Genomic DNA, 21,223 nt, shown 5'->3' on the forward strand with positions numbered 1-21,223 from the left:
TTTTTAGTAGTAATCGGTGAAATGGGTGAATTGTCTTATTTCCAAAAATGGCAAATCAAGTGAGCCCATTTAGAAGGAGTGTCTGTAACCTTAGCCCAGTTTTTATGATTATGACAAAGCATGACAAAGAAACCAATATCTTGCTTACTTGCTACCAAATGTCTCGTCAAGCAAAGCCACTTTCAAAATTGTATCATGCATGCAGCAAATTTGATAGTCAAAAGTCAAAAACAGTCTCTTTATGCAGAAACACCCAGATCTGGACTAGAGTTGCACTGCCACCTAGGGATGTGCTTTGGTGCTGCTGCTTTTACTTCACCATCAGAAGAAACACATGCAGTCAGGTAACTGTTAGTAGTGTACAATACCAAACAAAAAACTGAATATGCCATAACAAACACACACCAACATTTAAACACATGCACATACATAGAATATGCTTAGAAGACATGTGGAGGTGTAATGTGTAAATGTGGCTTAAAAACCTTTACATCTGTCAAGTGTGTCTGAACCACATTATAATGATCCTTTCATTCATATTCAACAAGGATTTACTTTGGTTTGACATCCAGGTTTAAAGAAACACAAAACTCAAGAGAAATAACCTTTATTTAGCTTTTTCATAAAAACCAATGGCACTTATACCGAGGTCCTCTGGCATATACTGTAGTATATGCTGTTTGAAAGTTTGAGATCAGTAAGATTTTTCAAGTCTCTTCTGCTCACCAAGGCGTTCAGCATCATTCCTCCAGTCTTCAGTGTCACATGATCCTTCAGAAGTCATTCTAAGATGATGATTTATTATCAACGTTAGAAACATTTGTGCTGCTTAATATTTTCTTTGGAAACTGTGATACTTATTGAGGATTCTTTGGTGAATAAAAAGTTAAAGAACGGCACTTATTCAAAATAGATTTTCTTTGTAGCAACATGAGTCTTTACTGTGATGTTTTTGCATTGATGAACAACAGTATTTATTTCTTACAACAAAAAATAACCCCAGACTGAATTTTGAATTGCATATTTTTTGGCTGAAAAAGGATTCCAAATTTAAATAAAAAGTATATATTTAATGTCTCAATGTGGTCTCAGACTTTCAGATCCTACCGTTATGAACATGATTAAGATTTACCATGGAACTGTGCCGTGTCTCAGCCGCTCAAATCCACAGTCACACACACTCGACCGCTCCAGCAGCCAGACAGGCTTAACCGTGGTTATTTTTACAGAAGTGCTTTATTTGAAGGGCGCAGTGTTTGGACTTGCATAAGTGAAAAGGTCAGAGCGGCGGCGAGAGCTGAAACAGATTCAGAAACCCAGAGTGAAGTGAATGAACGACTGCTCAAAAGAGCTGTGAGGAGATGAAGGTCAAACTGACGTCTCAAACCATTTCCAAAGATACTTCATCTTGTGCATATTTATGGCGTCCGGCCTTAAATGCCAAGACAGGAAGTGAGTTCTTGAGCACTTAGGCGGCGGTCTGCGTTCCGCTCACAGAACTGCATGAACTTTTTGGCACAGCGGCGGGGACGCAGAGTTCTGCGGAGCAGGAGACGTAAGGGACGTGCTTCCCGCTCACTCAGAAGCCCGTCAGCATCTGCGTCCAGCAGCGTAAAGTACAGACGGACACTTTGAACAGATAAGAAAGAGGCCGGAGAGCTGAGGACATGAGGACGGGCCACAGGTGTCCTGAGAGACAAGAACAGCATCACACAAGTCATAACAGAGGTCCTACATCTACATACATAGAAATGCATTTTAAATCATTAGAAAGATTACAAAGTGCATGCATAAATTAATGAAACAATATTTTGTGATTTTTCATGTAATTTTAAACTGATATTTTAGTATTATTTGTATACTTTAATATTATTTATTAACATTTTGAATCAGCATTTATTTTGTATTTTTATGTGATTTAATTTTTGCATTTCTATTAAGCTTCATTTACATTTATTTTCAGTTGTAATTTCAGTCATTTTAGTACTTCAGTTTAAACAAGCTGTCAAGGCATCTTTTATAATTTAATTTTTTTACGTTTTTCATCAAATATTTGCATTATTATTTTTATTTATAGTTAGCTTTATTTGTATTTTTATTTCAGATTTAATTTGAGTAATGTTAATGTTATTACTCCAATTTAAACGTATTTTTAAAGTTATATCTATATCTATATATTTATATAATTTACCATTTTATTACAGCTTTATTTCTATTCAATAAATTTTTTTAAATATTTACATGTGAAGTGTGTCATTTCAGCAATCAAACTAAACTGCATGTGAAATATACAACATTTGGATTAATTTGTCGAGTCAGAAACTGACCTTCAATGTTGAAATGTTGTTGAAATAATATAAGCTGCTGTTCATATTATTGAAAAAGTTTCAAATTGTTGTATAAAGGTAAACAAAATACTTCTAACCAAAACTGAAATTTAATCTAATATGGAATTAATGTTGATTCAAAATGCATTGTCAAAATGAAATTCAAGTGATTCAACCTTGATCCATGCTGTTGATTCACTCACAAATAAACGCTGAAATGTCACCTGGGAGCAGATTAATGCACAGAGTGACCGTTTCCTCTGAAGGCTACATATCATGATGTATAATGACTGTAATATCTGGTGACAGTAAGTGATGTGTGTTTCTTACCTGTCCTGAGAATATGAAGCACTACTTTCAACTTCCTGCTGGAAAGCTTGTATTAAACTCATGATAAATTCTGCCTTGCGTACACTGGGACAACCTACACAAACACAGACAGATATCGCATATGACTTCAGAGATATATATTGTAGAGAGTTAAATAGGCTAAGATTTGAGGTTGTTTTAAAATTAATTTACATGGAAGATACACATTCAACATACAAAACAATTTCTGTCATAACTCTCGGAGGGATTGGCATGGTGATGTACACGACGATGTTAATGTATTGGGTCTTGGTGGAATAGATCTGCTACGCTGCTGTGACAGAGCAAGTACCGAGACTTACTATTGCCAATACATCCACAACATGCTGCTGTGAGCATGGAAGAAATACAGATCTATACAGGTGGAGCTGGGGAAGGTGGAGGGTTTCTGGAGTGTGCTGCAAACTGCTTCCACAAATGTAAGCTAAGTATTTGAATGTTGAGCAGCGAGCTCATTGGCTACCAACAAAGGAGATAACCAATCAGCTGTGCCGTGTGATGATGATGTCATAATGTCATACTGAGTTAGGTCTATTGGACTGTGCCATCTAGAGTTTCATGCCAGAACTCTGTATTAATACAAAAATTGTCGAAATGATACATACAACTCTATAAAAGATCCTTAAAATGTACTTATAATAAAAATACACATTGACATTTTGTTGTTTCGTCTTGTGAGAAAAAAGGTCATAATTGTTAGTTATAAACTTGCAGTTGCAAGATTCTGAGAAAAAAAAAAAGTCAAGAATCGTAATGTGTCACAATTCAGACTTTTTTTCCCCTCAATTCTGGGTTCATCTCAATTCAGACTTTTATTTTCTTACAATTCTGGGTTTGTATCTTACAATTCAGTATTTTCTCTCACAATTTTAACTTCATATCTCCCAATTTAGACAAATAGATCTCAATTCAGGCTTTTTCTACACAATTCTAAATTTACATCGGTATGAGTTTTTATTATGACTTTTTCATTCAGTTCTGAATTTGTATTTCACAATTCTTCCAAGTTACAGGCAATCTTCTCTCAGCAGTGTAAAAAAAAAATACAAATCGAGCAGCATGTTATTAAAAATATACTTAGGCTATATTTTAGGATTTTCTGATGAATTTAAAAGTCGAAAATGTGAGACAAAAATTCTAAATGGTAGGATATTACCTTTAAAATTCCTTTTTGTTTTTTTGCTCCTTGGCAGAAACAAACTTCCACATATGATCTTTATGATACCTTATATAAACAACTTGGTCATGTCTAGATTTAAAAGGGTAAATGCATGCTTTCCCTCTACAGGATTTGTTGCTTTGACATTCTTCCCATGTCTGCATATCACTTCTCTAATACTGACCTGAGAGAGGAGTGTGTGTGTAGCTGTTGTTGATGATGAGCGTGTGTGTTTCCTGAGCGCTGCAGTCAGGAAGTTGGTTCCTGCACACAGTTCAAAATCATGTGGAGATTTCTACACTCACTAATACACACACACACACACACACACACACAACCTCTCTACCTGGCTGAAGTGCCTGGGATGGGCCGCCCTGAGTCCACTCTCACACACCAACAGTATCCTGTGCTGCTGTGACACTGAACAGCTCTGTACTTCCCATCTGCACTGCATTCTGGGATAAAACGCTCTTCTGAGCCTTGAATGGTCGATTCAGCAAGCATAGACGTTCGCTCATGTTCACAGGTCTTAAAAGTGTCTGCAGAGTAAAAAATAAACAAAACCAATTCAGTCTTTAAAACACTCAGATGATGCCTCAGTCGTCTCTTTCTTCTCACCTGCGGGACGCCGGACAGAACGGTTTCCATTCGGGTCAGAGTTCAGAAGGATTGTTAACAAAAATGGAGGCACTGTGACTCCTGGATTTAAAATGATTTTCTGTTAATGCCACACATATATGAACAGTAATATAAAGTATAAATAAAAACTGAAGTAGTTGAACTGAATGCTCACCTGCAGTGGTCAGGACAGAGCGCTGCTCAGGATCTGGAGTGGAGCGCCACTGAACCCCTCGCTCTAAACCCAGAGGGGAAACATGGCAAATACTGGGACACTTATTTAATTGTACTGCAGTATTTCTGTATGTATATGTGTGTGTGTTCTCACTTGCTTCTGCTAATCGCTGTTCAGTTTCCCGAGCCATATCTGACATCTGACCTTCAACACAGATTCACACAACCGAGTGATAAAACTATTAACCTGCTTTATATTTAGTTAACGAAAATGTGAGCAAACAGGACTCACCTGTGCAGTTGGGCCGCAGGTGTAAGACAGAGCTTCCGCTCACAGGAATCCCATCAGGAGAGGAGCACCAGCAGTAACCCGTCTGATTGTGACACTGCACCTACAGGTCAAAGGTCATAAGAGTTCAATGCATTTGTCTTCATTGGAGCATTGAGTCATGGTCGATGGAAACTGTTATTTTTTTTTTACATCGAAAACAGATTTTAGGTCTGTATTTGCAGTCATCAAATAATGCAATCAGGCATTAATTAAGATCTTAATTTGAAACTTATATACAGTACTTATAAATAATACTACCGTATTTTCGGAATATAAGTCGCACCTGAGTATAAGTCCCATCAGTCCAAAAATACATCATGATGAGGAAAAAACATATATAAGTCACACTGGACTATATGTCGCATTTATTTAGAACCAAGAACCAAGAGAAAACATTACCGTATACAGCCGCGAGAGGGCGCTCTATGTCTTAAGTGTAGACTACAGGAGCGCTGAGCAACATAGAGCGCCCTCTGGCGGCTGGAGAAGGTAAGGTTTTCTCTTGGTTCATGTCAAATTAATTTTGATAAATAAGTCACAACTGACTATAAGTCGCAGGACCAGCCAAACTATGAAAATAATAAAAGTTCAAAACAAAAAAACAGCAGATTAAAGCAAGGATGCTATAAACTGATCACATTTATAATACCACAAAATATTTCTATTTTAAATAAATGTGTTTATCTTGAACTTTTAAATTCATCAGAAAATCCTAAAATATAGCCTTATTATATTTTAAATCACATGCTGCTCGTCAGGTGTTGGACTTCATCATCACATTACCTCTGTAAAAGTTCCATCAGCTTTGCATTCTGGGATAAAGACAGCAAATGAATCAGAACGAGCGCTGGCCCGCAGAGCTTGAGAGCGAGCCAGATGACATTTAGACCTCAACGCATCTGCTGACAAACACAAACAGCTCAGACTTTTAAAAAAAGCCTCCGTTGAGAGGTCTTGGTTTCCTGTGATGAAGCTCACCTGTGCACGTGGACACTGCCGCTGTCCTCAGCTGTCTGTTGATGCACTGCGCACGCTGGAAAGAGCACAGAGAGTTATACATTCGGCCGTTGCTGCCGCACACAGCTTGATGGTGCCCTCCATCACAGTCCAGAACACAACCCTGATGCCACTGCTTGTCCAACCCCAGCAACTAGAATTAGAGAACAGGAGGGGTCAGTTTCTTCACATCTGGTTGAATGTGAAAGGCAAGTCTGTGTAAAAACTCTCAAAAAAAGGCAGACATGGTGTCTGGCTGAAGAACAGCGGGCTGCTGTCGAGAAAAACGCTGGAGGTCCTATGATGGGAAGGTGATGTGAGACAGTTTAGACATGCGAATGAAAGATTCATATTAAAGCACTCTCTCAAAGGACGGATTATCCTAATGAAGGCAAGCAAAGAGAGTACATATTTATATATTAAATAGCCCCAAGATGAAATATTCAAAAATATTCTCCTGCAACTGAATTTGGCATCCTTGTGTACTTTTAATTATGGATGAAAAACTACAATTTTGGTCAGATGGCAGTTTGCTCTCAGTATGAATTGTCCAGTATTGTAACAAGAATATATCAGAGCATACAATTTCTAAGTTACGACGGTAAAAATCTTTCTATGCCAGATTCTAAAAAATTATTAAACAATTCTATATATTTTCTATTGCACATAAACATGTTCCGATGTCCAAATTCACATCTACATCACAGATGTAGTGTGGAAAAAAACAGGCAGTTTAGAATTATAATAGCGGAGATTCCATTACCCATAAATATCCCAAACATATGTGGCAGTGTTTACTGAATCCATGAAAAGAATAGAGCAGTGTGTCCTTTAATGAGACCCGAGAGAGAGAGAGAGCTTGCAAAATGACTTACACATGTTCAGAAGTTTGTGGAAACATCTCCATCTCTGATGAGTGTGTATGTGCAAGTTCTACATGCAACACACAATCATTACTGAGAAACAATGAAAACCTTTCGTTCTCAGAAATATATCCACATTTCCCATAACATGCTGTAAAGGGCAAGTCCCTACATGACCCATCAGATTTAGAATGTCCTTAACCATGTATATTAATATCTATTTTTTTGCCCTATTTATTTATTATTATATTATATTTACAGCTGTTGGAAAGACCCATTTTTAACAAATCTATACATACATATAAAAAGAGTTTAGGTCTCAACTGCAGGAATATAATATGAATTTTAATATTTCAATAACAGAGTCAAGGTATTGAAGTAACTTTTGACTCTAGGTTATGGATTTCCTGAAAGTTACTGATGCTGATTTGCCAAAATCATCAGGATGGAATCGTTCCACACTTTCACAGTCCAATTTCAATGTGCAGCAGTAAATGAAACATTGGGAGTGACATGAACACGCTGCGCTTAAACCTGCTCCTGCCAAGTGTGCAGTAATAAACAACATGGAAAGTCAAGGATGTCTCTGTTGGAGAACAAGGCAGCACTGTAGACATGAGGCATGTCTAACAATTTTATAACTGTGAATGAAAATAAATGCCCAGTCTGAGTGGCCTCAGGTGGTTGGTTTAGGAATGAATGAGAGATGTGGTGCCACTTTGCTGACAGGTGTGCATATTTTGAATTTAATGCCAATATTTTTTTGTTTTTAAAATATGGGCCTTTAAAAACAGGGTTATTATAAAGAGAGTGAGAGAGAGAGAGAGAAACTGTATTCCTGTGTCACTTTAAGACAAAAACTCTTTTAGCCTGATCAGATTTATGTAGCTTGCGGCTCAGGCAATTCACATACAGGTGGCCTTTTATTTATTTTTTTGCAGGTTAACAGGTGCACGTTCTGACATGGAAATTTATGACAGAGCAATAAAAAGAAATCCTCAAAACACTTTTTATTTCACTAGGTTACATGTTAAATATTCAATCTTTGTGACTTTTTAGAGCTAATTTAATATATATATATATATATATAAAGACAAATTTACATTCCCTTTAGTTAATTTTCGGCAACAATTAGGCAAGCTGCAAATGTATACGTTTATGGATCTGACATGTTCAGTAGGTTTGTCCTGATCTTCTTGCATCTATTACAAAATATTACACAACTATAAGATTTTCGCATGCAAGATCAAATCATTTATTTTCGTATCCAGTCGGGAGTTTACCTGATTTTCGTCCGTTATCTTTACTGAATCTGACAACAGAAAGATGAGCAGTAAGCGACAGGTGAACATCAAAGCCAACATGATTCCCGCCACAACAGCCCACGCTCTGATATCCGTCACGTTTTTCCCGCCCGCGGGTGAATTCAAACACAAGGCGCGCGTCCTCACCACTGTAACGGCCAGGATCCAGAGGTTGAAGACAGCAGATAAAAATTCCGCATTTAGTCAGGTTATCATAGCAACCTAACCGTTCGTTTTCTACGAGGACAACAAAGACAGGCGATAAAAACGACCTATTTCGACCTTAAAACATCAGTTTTAAGGTTACATTATATACGGTTTCATGAATGTTGTTTGAGGAGGTGAACACAACCGACTGTGCCGACTTCACATTTTCACACAGGAACTCCTCCTCAAGACGGCTAGGAGGATGGTAAGTTAACTCTATTGGTTCTTGCGAGTCCTCACCTGTCTAAAATGTTTAATATTCAGATAATCTGGCTAATTTGAACTTTCTTAAAATAATTTCAAATTTTCATCAGCCCTCAAATTAAGCACCATCCACAATTTGAAGAATTATGCATATTACCACAGGGTTTTTATTTTTTAAAGTTAATTTGTTTATAGGCCTAATGTAACAGTCTGTCACAAGATAAAAGAATAATTGATAATCAATATTTTGTCACCAATGTTGTTAATTGAATCTACAGATTGTATGAATTAATGCATTAATTTGTAAACTTTGAATAAAGTAAAAAATATAAATAAATTAAAAAAAGCTCCAGAGACAAAATCAAATGACTGGTTGAAAACCTCAAGCAAGTAGACACAGACAAATCATTCAGTGGTAATATTTTATAAGGAAACTTTGTGTGCATGTGAAATTCACTTATCTTGAGACAGAAAGCAGTACAGCAGATAACGTTTTATATTAAAGCGTACAAAAGAAAGAAAAAAATCAGAATTCCAAATGCTTTTATTCAACTTTGCAGATGTAAGAGCAGGCTTTTGGTCCAAGTCTGTTCAAATCTTCTAAGACCCATCTTCCCAACCCTATTCCCTCCCTCTACCCTTAATTCGTTCTTCTAACACTTCTGATTGCAAATCACCCCTGCCATTCATTACAGAACATGATTGGTATTGGATACATGATTGCATAGATTTGTTAGACAGTAATTTAATTTTAATTAAGACATAATGGAATGTTCATTAAGACTTCAGCTCCCCCACTCCTTCCCCCAACCTCCAGAGCTGTACATTGGGTCCCAGCCACTCCCTGTAGAAAGAGAAAAACGAGTGCACAACGAAAGGAAAGGGAAAATGAGTGGGAGAGAGAGCAACCTGCAACTACCAGGCACATTTGTACTTATTTCTGACTATATAAAATTCTCTTTTCCACTGTTGATTCAGCATCTGTGTAATCATAGGCTCTAGTGGAGGGTCACTACAAGGCTATGCTGCTCACATCAGTACTGAAGCTCTCACATGGACATTCAGTAATATCTGAGAAACGCTTAGAGATGGATGGCAGATGGACATTACTTTCAGTTAATAAATCCTTAAGGGACATGTCTAATTGAGTCAGGGAGTCAATATGAGAATGCTGTATGGTTCAGGAAGGAAAACAACAAATCGACTGGGTATTTTTATAGCTTCATTCTTCAAACCTGTATCTACCTAAGCCTGCCTACAGTACTCCGCAGGGGTGAAACTGCTCATTTTATAATCTTTGCTTATGACCTGAAGCCCAGTGTGACCCCCATGGGTAGTCCGACAGTTCTGTGTACTGGAAAATAATTATGTACAGCGTAGAATCCCGCTAACTCAATTGCTGGAGAGGAAAGAAATAAAAAAAGGAGGAAAAAAGCTGAGGTTAGATTTTCAAAGAATTCCACTGATCCAGCAAAATGGGTTAAGAGGGCATGTCACAAATTCCCTATCAAAACACTTGAGTCATTCTGTCCATTTTCCTATGATATACAGCTTTGCTATATGCCAAATAACATATTCCAACCCTAAACCAAACCTCCCACCCTACCAAGTCTAGGAAGAAAACAACAAAATGAAAACAAAGAAAAATAGCATGTTAACTGGAAAAGCTTGGGCCCTCCCCACCGGGGTAGAGGGTGCAGGTTAAGTGTCTAGGCATAGACTGAAGCCAAAGCTGATTCTTTAAGCTCTCTTTAGTTCCATCCCAGAACAACCTAGCAGATATAATAATAATGCATATTTTTCTAATTAATGAGCTCAGTGGCTCAACATCAGCGGTCTTTCCAGGTTACTGCTGGTGAGAAATCACTTGAAAGCTGGAAAAACAACACTGAGTCCTTTCTTACTATGCATGTCATTTTAAGAGGAAATGGAAAATTAAAGAACCCAAGCTGTGGCTACAGTCCAAAGCCACACACCCTCTTCCCTTGACACCGAATCAGCAATTTTAAACTTTCCTCTCCTTCTATCCTACATCTTTTCTTAAGCTCCTCAAGACCAACATGTTTAACACGGAATCAAAAGGCGTGGCAAGCTTCATCAACAGTTATTTGCTTTTCCCACAATGCTATGGTAACCCCCAAACATCTATCCCCCCTCCCCCTCAGGTGTGCTATGAAGTCCCATTTCCAACACTCTTAAATATCTTCCTCTTCCTCAGGAGCACTGATCTCTTTAAGGACTGGATGGTTGAGAGAAAGACAGATGCGGCACATCCAGCGCTCTCATCTATCTAGTCTGTTAGAAGATCAGAACTGATGCAGGAGAGAGAACTGCTCCGGAGTTCTGGAGTTGGCCATTAGAGGTCACTCTCCCCATACAGGGCGGTGGAGAAGGACATGTAGTCAAGAGCACCAGGCTTCGCGTCGGGGCCCGTGTATGGTGCCATTCGGGCAATGCAGTACTCTGCCTGGTCAGGAGGAAGCTCACGCCTCAACTCCTCAGCTGTGATGTAGTTCTGAAAAGCAGAATAGGCAAGAGATGGGTTGAAGTCTCATACCACAAGACACTCTTGGAGGGACATCCAGATGTGCACATTCATACCTTGTCTCCGGCTAGGATCTTAAATGAGGCGATGACCTGGTCTGCAGTGTCTGTGTCGGTTGTTTCCCTTGACATGAAGTCGATGAAGGCCTGGAAGGTCACTGCTCCACTGTTGTTGGGGTCAACAATACCCATGATACGAGCAAATTCGGCATCACCCTGAAGAACAGAGGTTAGAGGTTAACCCAGAAAAACCAGGAGAAGAGTCATGAGAATCAATGTTAGACACCATATGTGACACGAATGAAAACAAGGCTGTAAGAAATTGGTGTACAGTTGGTTCAATTGTCACCTGAATGGTAAACTCACTGAATGCTAACTTTACCTCTATCCCTCAGTCCGTTTTCATTTGAGCCGAATTAATACGGCATTTAAGGTGCTTGACTGTGGTCTGTTACAGGGTGGCCAACTTTGGTTCTGGACAGCCACAGTACTGCAGACTTTTGCTTCAACCTTGATAAAAACTCTTTCTGTAGCTTTCTAGTAATGCTTAGACCTTGATTAGCTTGTTCAGGTCTGTTTGATTAGTGGTAAAGTGAAAGTCTACAGGACTGTTGCTCTCCAGGACCAAAGTTGGCCACCACTAGTCTATTAGAAATACATAAAAAATAATCATTGATATCCGACAAAACAGATTATTTTTTTTAAGAGCAAGCAAAAGCAGGAGTTCAGGAGAAACTGTTGCTGTAGATTGAGAAAGGAGGTAGCAGTACCAGGCTGTTCCCAGTGGAAATGAGCAGTGCTCGGAAATCGTCGCTGTCCATTATCCCCGTGCGCTTCTACAGTTCGCAAAGGGAAGGATGAGAAAAGAAACAGGAAGGATGCATGTGGAAAGCAGAGGAATTTGGGAGATGAAGATGTTGTACACAAACAGAAGAGTTTGATAGAGGAATTAGAATGAGTTTGTACAGAAGACAAGTAAGAGAAAGAGGGAAGTTATAGCAGGGACAAGTACAAAAAGAAAGAAAAAGGAAGCAGTGAGAAACACAACACATGAAAGCAAAACCTCAGCTGACCTGCAGAGGGGATCATTTCAAGCAGCAGCCCAAGAGGAGAGTGAGGGAGTTAGTAAGTGATGGAATGATGCACACACACACACACACACACGGACGGCAATCATCGTAACGGTTTCTTTTCTGGGCGTGCTCATACCTGCTTGTTGTTTTCTACGTCGTAACCCAGACTGATCAAACAAGCCTTGAACTCCTCAGCTTGTAAGACACCACTGTGGTCCTGTGGTAAGCCAATCACGCAAGAGGCCGCAGTGGATGAACCAATCAGAGCATGCGGATTAGGATTGATGATACCGATGCACAATGACATAGCACATGTGGGATGGAGGCAGTGGCATGACAAAAAAAGATGGAGACAAAACATTGTGGATGTCAGACACATGGACTGTTGGCTAAACAAGTATAATGAAACACGCTTATGACAGTGAGTGACCTGATTTTTTTATGGATATCAGACAGAACATTCAGATCATGATATTGGAGAGCCATTATGAAAGCACTTGATCATTTTCTCTCCTTTACCATAGCTAAACTTCTCCACTCTAACATAAACCCCCTCATTACTTCACTTCCACTAGACTGTATTTACATATTGGCTTCAGGTGGCACATTTCAGGTCAGAGGTGTTTGACGCACAGTATGTTTCAGATGTGTTCCTTCCCATTAGTGCCAGAGTAAGTGGAGAAAATGGAACAAATATTAAAATTAGCCTAACCAAAAATTTAAACAGGTCAATTTTTATCATGCATCAATCACCATGAAATTAAACACAACCATTCACTCTGACATAAGCAACACAGACTACATTTTCCATATTCAGTTCCATATGGACACTTTGAGTGATCTATTCCTTTACTACACTAACCTTTTATGACTTTCAGGGTCATACAAATACGTATTTCACTAAAACTACTAATTTAAGTAAAGTCCATTTCACACAGAGTTAAACATGGAAGTAAGTTCCTGACCTTGTCAAAGTGATTGAAGGACGTGCGGTACTCGTGAAGCTGCTCCTGGCTGATTCCTTTAGCATCACGAGTCAGAATCTGGTTCTCTATCTCATTAATTGTGCGAGCAATTGTAGTAAGGAGCTGCTCCCAACCAACACGAAGGTGCTGCAGAGAAGAAAAAGGCAATGAAAAAACTCTCAAAAAACACATGTGAAAGGCTAAACAAATGTAACACTAGCTGGGAACTGCATATAGGAATTGTACACACTTGACCTTAAACAATACACCTAGAGTTCCTGAATAGTGCCAATATCCTAAATTAGTGTATTTGCATATGCATACCTCCATAGTATAAGCAGTGTATTTGTTGTCAAAGATAAGTGCTTCCTGGATAAGCTGATGGTCTCCTTCCAGTTGGTCGATGTTGGGTTTGTATTCAATGATGCTCTGCTCATACTGACGGAGGTGGGTCAGCTGATCTTCCAGCGTTCCATTCATCTCAATTGATATCCGCCCGATCTCCTACAAACATCATGCCGTGGAGGCACAAATTCATCATTCATGACTTTTCTTCTTTGAGAATAGATAAGATTATCCAGCTTCACAAATGCAGGCAACTATACCTCCATCTTATTTTGGATCCATGGTCCAATCATGTTGGCCTGATTGGCAAACTGGCGTCTGAGATGGTCATTAGACTGCTGACGTGCAAGTTCTTCCTGAAGAGCCTGATCACGCTGTGGAACCAGTTGCTGCACCTGCACAGTGACAGAGAAAACATCAACAATTGCAATCACAGCTGTAAAACTACACCCACACACCTGAAGGAAGCAATGTCTCATTCACAATACAGACAGATCTCACCTTCTCCCACTTCTTGTCAATGCTCTGAGGTGTGATGGTGGTGTAAGGATTGTTTCCAGCCAGTTTGATGCCATTGTACTGTGCGATTTTCTGAACTTCAGCCTGGATGGCCTGGATAGCTTCCCGCTCTTTATTTGCCTCTGGAAGAGTTGATTTGAACTGGTCGTGAGCCGTTAGCAGTCCCTACAGAAAGAGAAAGACATTAGGGAAAGGATTCTTGCATCCATCATTTTATTATTCCCTTAACCTCATTCTAAAATGGAATATCCAGAGGTACTAGCAACAAAACAAGGATCTCCACCTTCAATGGTGAAGCAAGATGGAAAGCTTATGAATAAAAACATTCTGCAGTACCTGGATCTCCTCGATGTTGTGTACAATGAACATGTCCTGAAGATCCTCCATGGCTCCCTCCATCCAGTTGTTGAACGGTGCTGCTCTCTTGGCATACTCCAGGTACAGCTCATCAATAGACTCCAGCTGTTTCTCTGTTCTCTGTAGACCAAATACACGCACACATTTAGCATGATAAAATGTATAAATATTCCAGAAAGTGTTTCAGAGAAAGCATGAGTACCTCAAGAGAATCTCTACGATTCTGTGTGAGGGAACCCAGAGCATCCCATTGCTCACAGATCTTCTGACAGCGTGCATTAACGCTCGGGGAGTCATAGTAGTCCAGCTCACTGTAATACAGACACAGAAGAGTTTGAACACTTTCCCAACGTCCAGCTATTACAGCCTAAATTTTGCATTTGATTAATTAGCCCTCTCTGCTGTTTTTGTGGTTTTCTCACTTGAGCTCCTGTGCAATGGCAGCAATCTGCTCAACTCTGTCCTGGTGGGCAGCAAGGTCACTTTCGAATGCTTCATGCTTCTTCAGGAGAGCTTTGATTTCAGACAGAGATGCGGTCTCATAGTCCTTCTGTGTTAGCATGGCCTCCTTACCTATACACAAACAAACAAGATCGATTAAGATCAATATAGATTTCAGATTGCATGGCTGATCCTTAAGACTTCCGCTTGGCTGACAAGGCTCTTGTGATAAAGGAGCAGCCTGTCACTGCATACTGAAAGCAATTGGTGAATCAATGTAAGTAAGTTCTGGTGTAGTTTCTGATCCATACCATCTGTCCAGCTTTCATGGATGGCTGCTTTCTGCCGGAACTTTTCTGCAAGATGGTCAAGTCTCTCCAAACGACGGATCTCATTCAGCAGCCACTCTTCATAGCCTTTCTCGGCCCCTTCCAGTTTATGCCATGCACCATTAATGTCCTATAGGGAAAGCAAGAACTTGTCAGCCAATTGTCTTGCCAATGGTTTAGCAACAAAGGTTGATAATTAACACTATTCTGCACATAACAGACATAAATAGAATCACAGTGATTAAGCAAAAAGACATATAAATTGAATTGTTTCTTACCGACACCATGCGTCCCTCAGATGGCATAAAGGCTGGTCGGTTGCTCAGACGAAGTTTGGTCTGCAATGTGTTAAAGTTGATCTCTAGCTGACACTTTTCCTGAACTTTGGGTGGTTTGTGAACACGACGGTAATCTCGGAAATCTTCCAATTTCTGCTGCATTTCGGTCATGGTTTTCTCTGGAGCACGGTTTTCCAACCATGGGATTGTCCTACGAATCCACTCCAACAGCTGTAAGAAAAAAGAATGCAATAATGAAATGAATAGAGGATCAACAGAAAACATATAGGTATAACCATGTCTACTTAAATCACAAAAACAACAAACATAATGACTTAAACTCACATCGCTGGCCAGTTTTTCATAGTCCTCCATCAGGTGCTCGTTCTCCTGATTGACCGCCAACACCTTGCAAATACGATTAGCTGCTGTCTCAGCCTATCACAGAAGAGGACAGTAACAATTATATTAAATCCCACATCTTTCATTTATGAAATTCTATCCATATATATAAAAAAAAAAAAACACTGAACAGAACACCGTTTGCTACACAAATATATAGGAAATACCATATGTTTATACTACAGTATACACAGTACACTTCTATTAATAAGTATGACAAATCTGGGTTTAGAATTGTATACGTCAAGATGCTCCGTTGGTTTACACAGGAAAGAAATTTGGAACTATACAGTATTTATTTTTTTTTGGTTTGGTGGGTTTAGCAAAAAGTGCCTCAAAATTACATTCAGACACACTCAAACGATGTATTAAGCTCACAATGGCTATGTTTACATGCACACTTTTTGGTTCAATCGGACTGAATTCATTACGATTGATGAATCTGATTGTAGTGTTTACATGACCACTAAATAAAGTGATCGGGTTGATGTGCGGGTTTATCCCTTACGAAAAATAACCATGGTTTTATTATAGTAAAACTGTAGTAACCCATGGTTTTTTGGCGTGTTGACTACCATTTGTATAACCACATATTTACTACAAATACCATGGTTAAACTATGGTTAATATAGCAAAACCATGGTTATTTTGTGGTTACCATGGTTTAACTATAGTAACCATGGTTTTTTGGTTTTATTTGTAGTAAAACCATGGTTAATTTTCGTAAGGGATATATCACAAGCTACAAATCGGAATAGATTTTTTGACCTGCACACTGCTCAAATAGTGAAAGTGACATAGATAATATAGAGTTTCTCACTGTTTGCACATAACCACTCTCCTATGCGGTTTCTTTATTTTGTTTTAATATTTACCCATTTATGGATAAATATACATATAAACCGCTGCGCTGCTCATATTTAATCACAGAAAAAAGCCCCTCCCTGTGCCCAAAAACAGGTTGCCTGTGGATGAGTCTCCAAAACAAGGTTGTCCTGCTAATTTCACAGTTGCCGAGTGAAAGGAGAGTTTTATAAATGACAGGACACGCATTTATACCACACTTTATTCAAAGGGAAGAGCCGCTTGTTCCTTGCATCATACGTCACTACGTTATTTCTGTGTCATTGCACATGTGCAGTCCTTTCAGTTTCGTGGTTCAATCCGATCAAGTGTTTACATGCACACTCAATCGTATTAGTAGAGGAATTAACCACCCCCTTCAATCCGATTGAAATTTCATTGAGATCGAGCTGAATTGGATCGATTAAGGTGTTTATATGAAAATTTTTTAGTCCGATTGAGCTGTCAATCCGATTGCCAATGGATTATTTGGGTGCATGTAAACGTAGCCACTGAACAAACAAACAAGTGTTGTAAGTTAATGTGCAATACACACACACAATAACATGCGTAAAAACTAGTCAAATTAAATACAAATTAAGTTGAACATCAATATTACATACTTCACTTGTAAGCTATCTTTTATACCAATTGATGTTTCATGCAAACACCAACATGTGTTAGTTTCCAAAATGTGTAGTCTAGCCGAAATTTCCACATGCCATTTGTAAAATCAAATCTGCATTCTCAATTTTTATACCACCACTGGAGGATCTCTTCAGGGTTCTCTACAGCATAAACTAACACTGAAACACAGAAAGTGTTCAAAATGCTAAAGCACATTTAAACAACTATGATTATAAATGTGTGGTTTCACTTCAAATGGTAAACACATATCTAGCATATGCAGCAGCACAACCTTACAGAAAATTACTGTCCAATGTAAACATTAATAACGAACATAATAAATATGCTTGTGTAGACAGAACATCTAAGAAAAGGGTTTAAAATGTGAGCTATACAGTGAATTTCATTATGATTTTCATGTTTACACTCTCCTCAACTGTTACAAACTTAATCACTGAGTGCAAATATGAAACATCAATCAATGAAATTTACATTTGCAGCATTTAAAAGAAAGTTATGATAGACCAGTACACCCATTAAGGACACTAACCAAGTGCTTATATAGAAGAGTGTGAGGGCAATGGTTTGGCTGTAGTGAAGGCCAAAGCTGTGATGAATCAAAACTAGTCAGTGGCCTTAACTTAAGTCACGTTCACACCTGGTTCAGCTGGATTGGTTTTTAGTGCAGGTTACAAATATTATTACAAACTGGCTACAAATCTGACATTCCCATAATTACGACTAGATTCTTCTTTCCTCATTAAAGACTCATTATTTGATTCAAAACATAAGAGTATTGGAATAAAACAATGGATCATGAAAACAAGTTATCCATCTGGTGGTTTGTTTGAAATCTCTCATTCATAGCAAATCACTGCCATATGGCGAGCCAAGCGGGTGGAAATACCCAGACAGAATAAAAATGATTTTCATCTGACTTGGTTTACATATGTGTACATTATTGTGAGGAGAGCAAATACAAAAATTTAAAATAGCTAACCTAATATTGCTGTATTAACATAATAGTGCAAAAATGTTGTAGGGAACATTTACTGTTAGTCCTTTGCTGTTGCAGCAAAGTACAACGAACCAAGATGAGAAACCAGGTATGAAGGCACCTTAAGAGTTTCAAGGGCAGCAGTCAGGGGTCAAAGGTTTCTCACCTTCTGAGCACCTGAGAAGGCGTGATAGAAACAGGAGACGTAGGTCATAATAGCCTTCTCATCCGGCCGCAGAGTGCCCACGATATCTATAGCAAAGCCAGCAGAAAAAGAGAAAGAGAAAGAGACAGCAGTGAAGCAAAGCAACCCAAAGCTTGTGTGTCCCCACCAGGAGAGGAGGGGATGGTTATGCATTTAATGGGCTCCCCATTCAAAGGGAAATGAGGATTGGAGTCCAGTGTAATAACCCTGGCAACCCGCAAAGTGAGAGAAAGAGCCAATTCGCTGTTGAGAAAAGAGTCGTAGACCAGGGGAGGATGGGTTAAAACACCAGCGCCCCTCTTTGGTTATTCCAGTACTGATGGAAAAAGCCATGCTGAAGAGGAGATGATGAGGAGTCAAGGGTTAGGGGGTCATGGGGTACCTTCTGGGCTCCAGAAAAGGCATGGTAGAAACTGGACACATAGGTCATTATGGCTTTCTCATCTGGACGTGCTGTGTTCACAATGTCTGCAGGGAAACCAGAGTTATACACACACACAGACGGACTCAAACACACACTCGTTAACATACACACAACGACAAAGGCCAAATCTCAATTCACTGGTTATGGCCAAGAACATACTTTTGAGTATGTAGTAAGGCAACATGCCAGGTTTTAGGCACCATGTCACCGAATTGCGTCTTGAAGCCACAGATCCATTCGCTCTGCATTGTTTGAATTTGTTTGTGAGCATTAGTGTCTAGCTAAAATCATAACCTACTGCTAAACAGTATGTCAAATGAATAGTATTCATAACATTAGCTCATAAAGCAAGTGCAGAAACAGATTCAGAATCCACTGGAGATGTACCATCCAAGCACTTTTTGCATTAATGATGTGTCGTTCTCTAAGAGTTGAATCTTTGTAATGAATGAGCAGAGCTAACTCCCATTGAGGAGTTCCGAAACTTCAACCAGAGCCTTCTATTTTAGCCCAATTTAGCAATTGTGAATGCTTTGTGTGTTGGTAAGCCATTTTTTATTCTGTGCTTTCATAAAGCCTAATTTTTATGCATTTTTGGTAAAAAATAAAATACACATGCGGAGTATAGATTAGGATCATACCATTATATAAAAAAAGGAAGGGGGACACGCTCCGAAGATGGCGAGTGTAGTGGTAAAAGCCAGGTACACAGAGCAACAGAGAAAGATGGGGGAGCCGGATTTAAACGCAAGTGTGCAGATAAAGCTAGGAAGACACTGCATTGTTGTAACATCGGTTGCATCCTTACCAACACGCAAACCATTCACAATTGCTAAATTGGGCTAAAATAGAAGGCTCCGGGAGCCGTAAGATCCGAGCCAAAGGAGCCAAATCTTTGAGAAGAGCCGACTTCTCTTTGAGAAGAGTGACTTCTCATCACTATTTTTGACATACTAGGATTTGGGATGTGCCAATTCTGTCACATACTATTTAGGTTGAATAGTATGGTAATTGGGACTCCATTCACCTATAATCAGAAACAGTTAACCATGCAGGCACTTTTACTGTAGCATATGTCTGACTACTAAGATTTGTGACTCTTCACTTGGGATTCAATTCTACTCTTATCAGAAAAAGTCCACCATCCAGGCACTTTTTGCATACAATTTTTCTTGCACTGTGATTTGGGATTAACTAATTACGTCACAGATGGATAGTATGCAAAATGGGATTATATTGAGCTATAGTATACACTCTTTTAGCATACTATTTTGATGCACTATGATTTGATTTGTTTTGTCACATACTATTTAGAATGGATATAATGCAAATTGGTATTCAGTTTTTCTCATCAGAAATAAAACATCAATAGTATGCAAAAAGTGTCTGGATAGTATACTATGGTTTAGGACACACCAATTAAAATATCACATACAGTTTAGGATGAATAGTATGCGGGACTCAGTCCTACTCTGATCAGCAAAAGTATAGTCACTTTTAGCATATTATTCTTGATGTACGATGATTTGAGATGCACCAATTCTGATATCACAGAAGACGAAGAGTATGCAAACTGTTCTTCATGGTTACAAAACATGGTTACACACATTCACACACACACATAAACACAGCACTTAAAAAAGACACTCCAATGCAGCCGGTTCAACAGAGATCCTGGAGAAATCATGCTTGAGGGAGAAACAACATTACCATGGTGACACACTGTTTGTAGAAGACATTAAGTGTGTGTCTTTGCACTGTTTGTGTGTCGGAGAGCAGCACAACTCCTGGAAATACAGGGCATGTGCTAACATGACACAAAACACACACACTTTAACAGAACGACTCATTTACTCCCCCTCACACACACACACAGAAACATCATCACACAGCCAAAGGCACACAACTAACTTCATACACAGAACACGAAAGAACAGTTCATACCCTCTGCATCCAACATCTTGGGGATGTCGAGGTATCGCTCTGCCACTTCAAAAGCGTTGTTCAGATTGGTCACTGGGTCGTCCTGTTAACACATGATGAAACAAACAATCATTTCAGCTTTACTAGCACTAAAGAGAACCTGAGAAACAGCGGAAACATCCACAGACTTCCACAAGAATCAAAATATACAACGTCCATCACCCCCTGGCATGTTTGCTTATTAAATAAATTTTACAGAGGTCACCATGCTACTTTGGATGGATAATTTGCAAAATCTCCTCTCATCTGAAATAGTCTACCAAATCATGACACACTATAATTTGTCGCATACTATTTAGTATGGATAGTATGCAAATTGGTATTCTCCTCTCATTAGAA

At 39.0% G+C, this 21,223-nt stretch overlaps 2 protein-coding genes across 3 annotated transcripts in view; both read right to left on the bottom strand.

The window, feature by feature from the left end:
- Positions 1-8,822, bottom strand: LOC127972965 (SPARC-related modular calcium-binding protein 1). The gene is made up of 11 exons (XM_052577006.1): positions 8,121-8,822; positions 5,957-6,128; positions 5,762-5,877; positions 4,940-5,039; positions 4,802-4,852; positions 4,649-4,711; positions 4,474-4,554; positions 4,202-4,394; positions 4,040-4,119; positions 2,658-2,751; positions 1-1,689 (listed from the first exon to the last, which is right to left on the bottom strand). The coding sequence occupies exons 1-11, from the start codon at positions 8,199-8,201 to the stop codon at positions 1,434-1,436; spliced, it is 1,287 nt and encodes a 428-aa protein (XP_052432966.1). The 5' UTR covers positions 8,202-8,822; the 3' UTR covers positions 1-1,433.
- A 138-nt stretch (positions 8,823-8,960) lies between these two features.
- Positions 8,961-21,223, bottom strand: part of LOC127972946 (alpha-actinin-4) — a 37,888-nt gene continuing 25,625 nt past the window's right edge. Inside the window, exons 7-21 of one of the 2 annotated variants that reach the window (XM_052576965.1) lie at positions 20,846-20,927; positions 18,439-18,524; positions 15,749-15,841; positions 15,404-15,634; positions 15,108-15,255; positions 14,778-14,928; positions 14,558-14,666; positions 14,335-14,475; positions 13,981-14,163; positions 13,740-13,874; positions 13,459-13,638; positions 13,135-13,281; positions 12,306-12,386; positions 11,154-11,312; positions 8,961-11,067 (exon numbers count right to left, since the gene is read on the bottom strand). In XM_052576965.1, coding sequence (XP_052432925.1) covers positions 10,909-11,067; positions 11,154-11,312; positions 12,306-12,386; positions 13,135-13,281; positions 13,459-13,638; positions 13,740-13,874; positions 13,981-14,163; positions 14,335-14,475; positions 14,558-14,666; positions 14,778-14,928; positions 15,108-15,255; positions 15,404-15,634; positions 15,749-15,841; positions 18,439-18,524; positions 20,846-20,927 — 2,085 coding nt within the window. In that variant the 3' untranslated portion in view covers positions 8,961-10,908. Of the gene's footprint in view, positions 11,068-11,153; positions 11,313-12,305; positions 12,387-13,134; positions 13,282-13,458; positions 13,639-13,739; positions 13,875-13,980; positions 14,164-14,334; positions 14,476-14,557; positions 14,667-14,777; positions 14,929-15,107; positions 15,256-15,403; positions 15,635-15,748; positions 15,842-18,438; positions 18,525-18,859; positions 18,946-20,845; positions 20,928-21,223 lie in introns of both variants that reach the window. The other variant, XM_052576967.1, reaches the window with a different exon arrangement.

Source organism: Carassius gibelio, chromosome B15, assembly GCF_023724105.1.
Source record: "Carassius gibelio isolate Cgi1373 ecotype wild population from Czech Republic chromosome B15, carGib1.2-hapl.c, whole genome shotgun sequence".
Classification (NCBI taxonomy): Eukaryota; Metazoa; Chordata; class Actinopteri; order Cypriniformes; family Cyprinidae; genus Carassius; species Carassius gibelio.

Coding starts and splice junctions, on each gene's coding strand:
- LOC127972965 (XM_052577006.1), bottom strand. CDS start 8,201: ATGTTGGCTTTGATGTTCACCTGTCGCTTACTGCTCATCTTTCTGTTG. Junction 4,853..4,939: donor CCTGCGGCCCAACTGCACAG/GTGAGTCCTGTT, acceptor TCTGTGTTGAAG/GTCAGATGTCAGATATGGCT. Junction 4,555..4,648: donor CTCTGTCCTGACCACTGCAG/GTGAGCATTCAG, acceptor TTTTAAATCCAG/GAGTCACAGTGCCTCCATTT.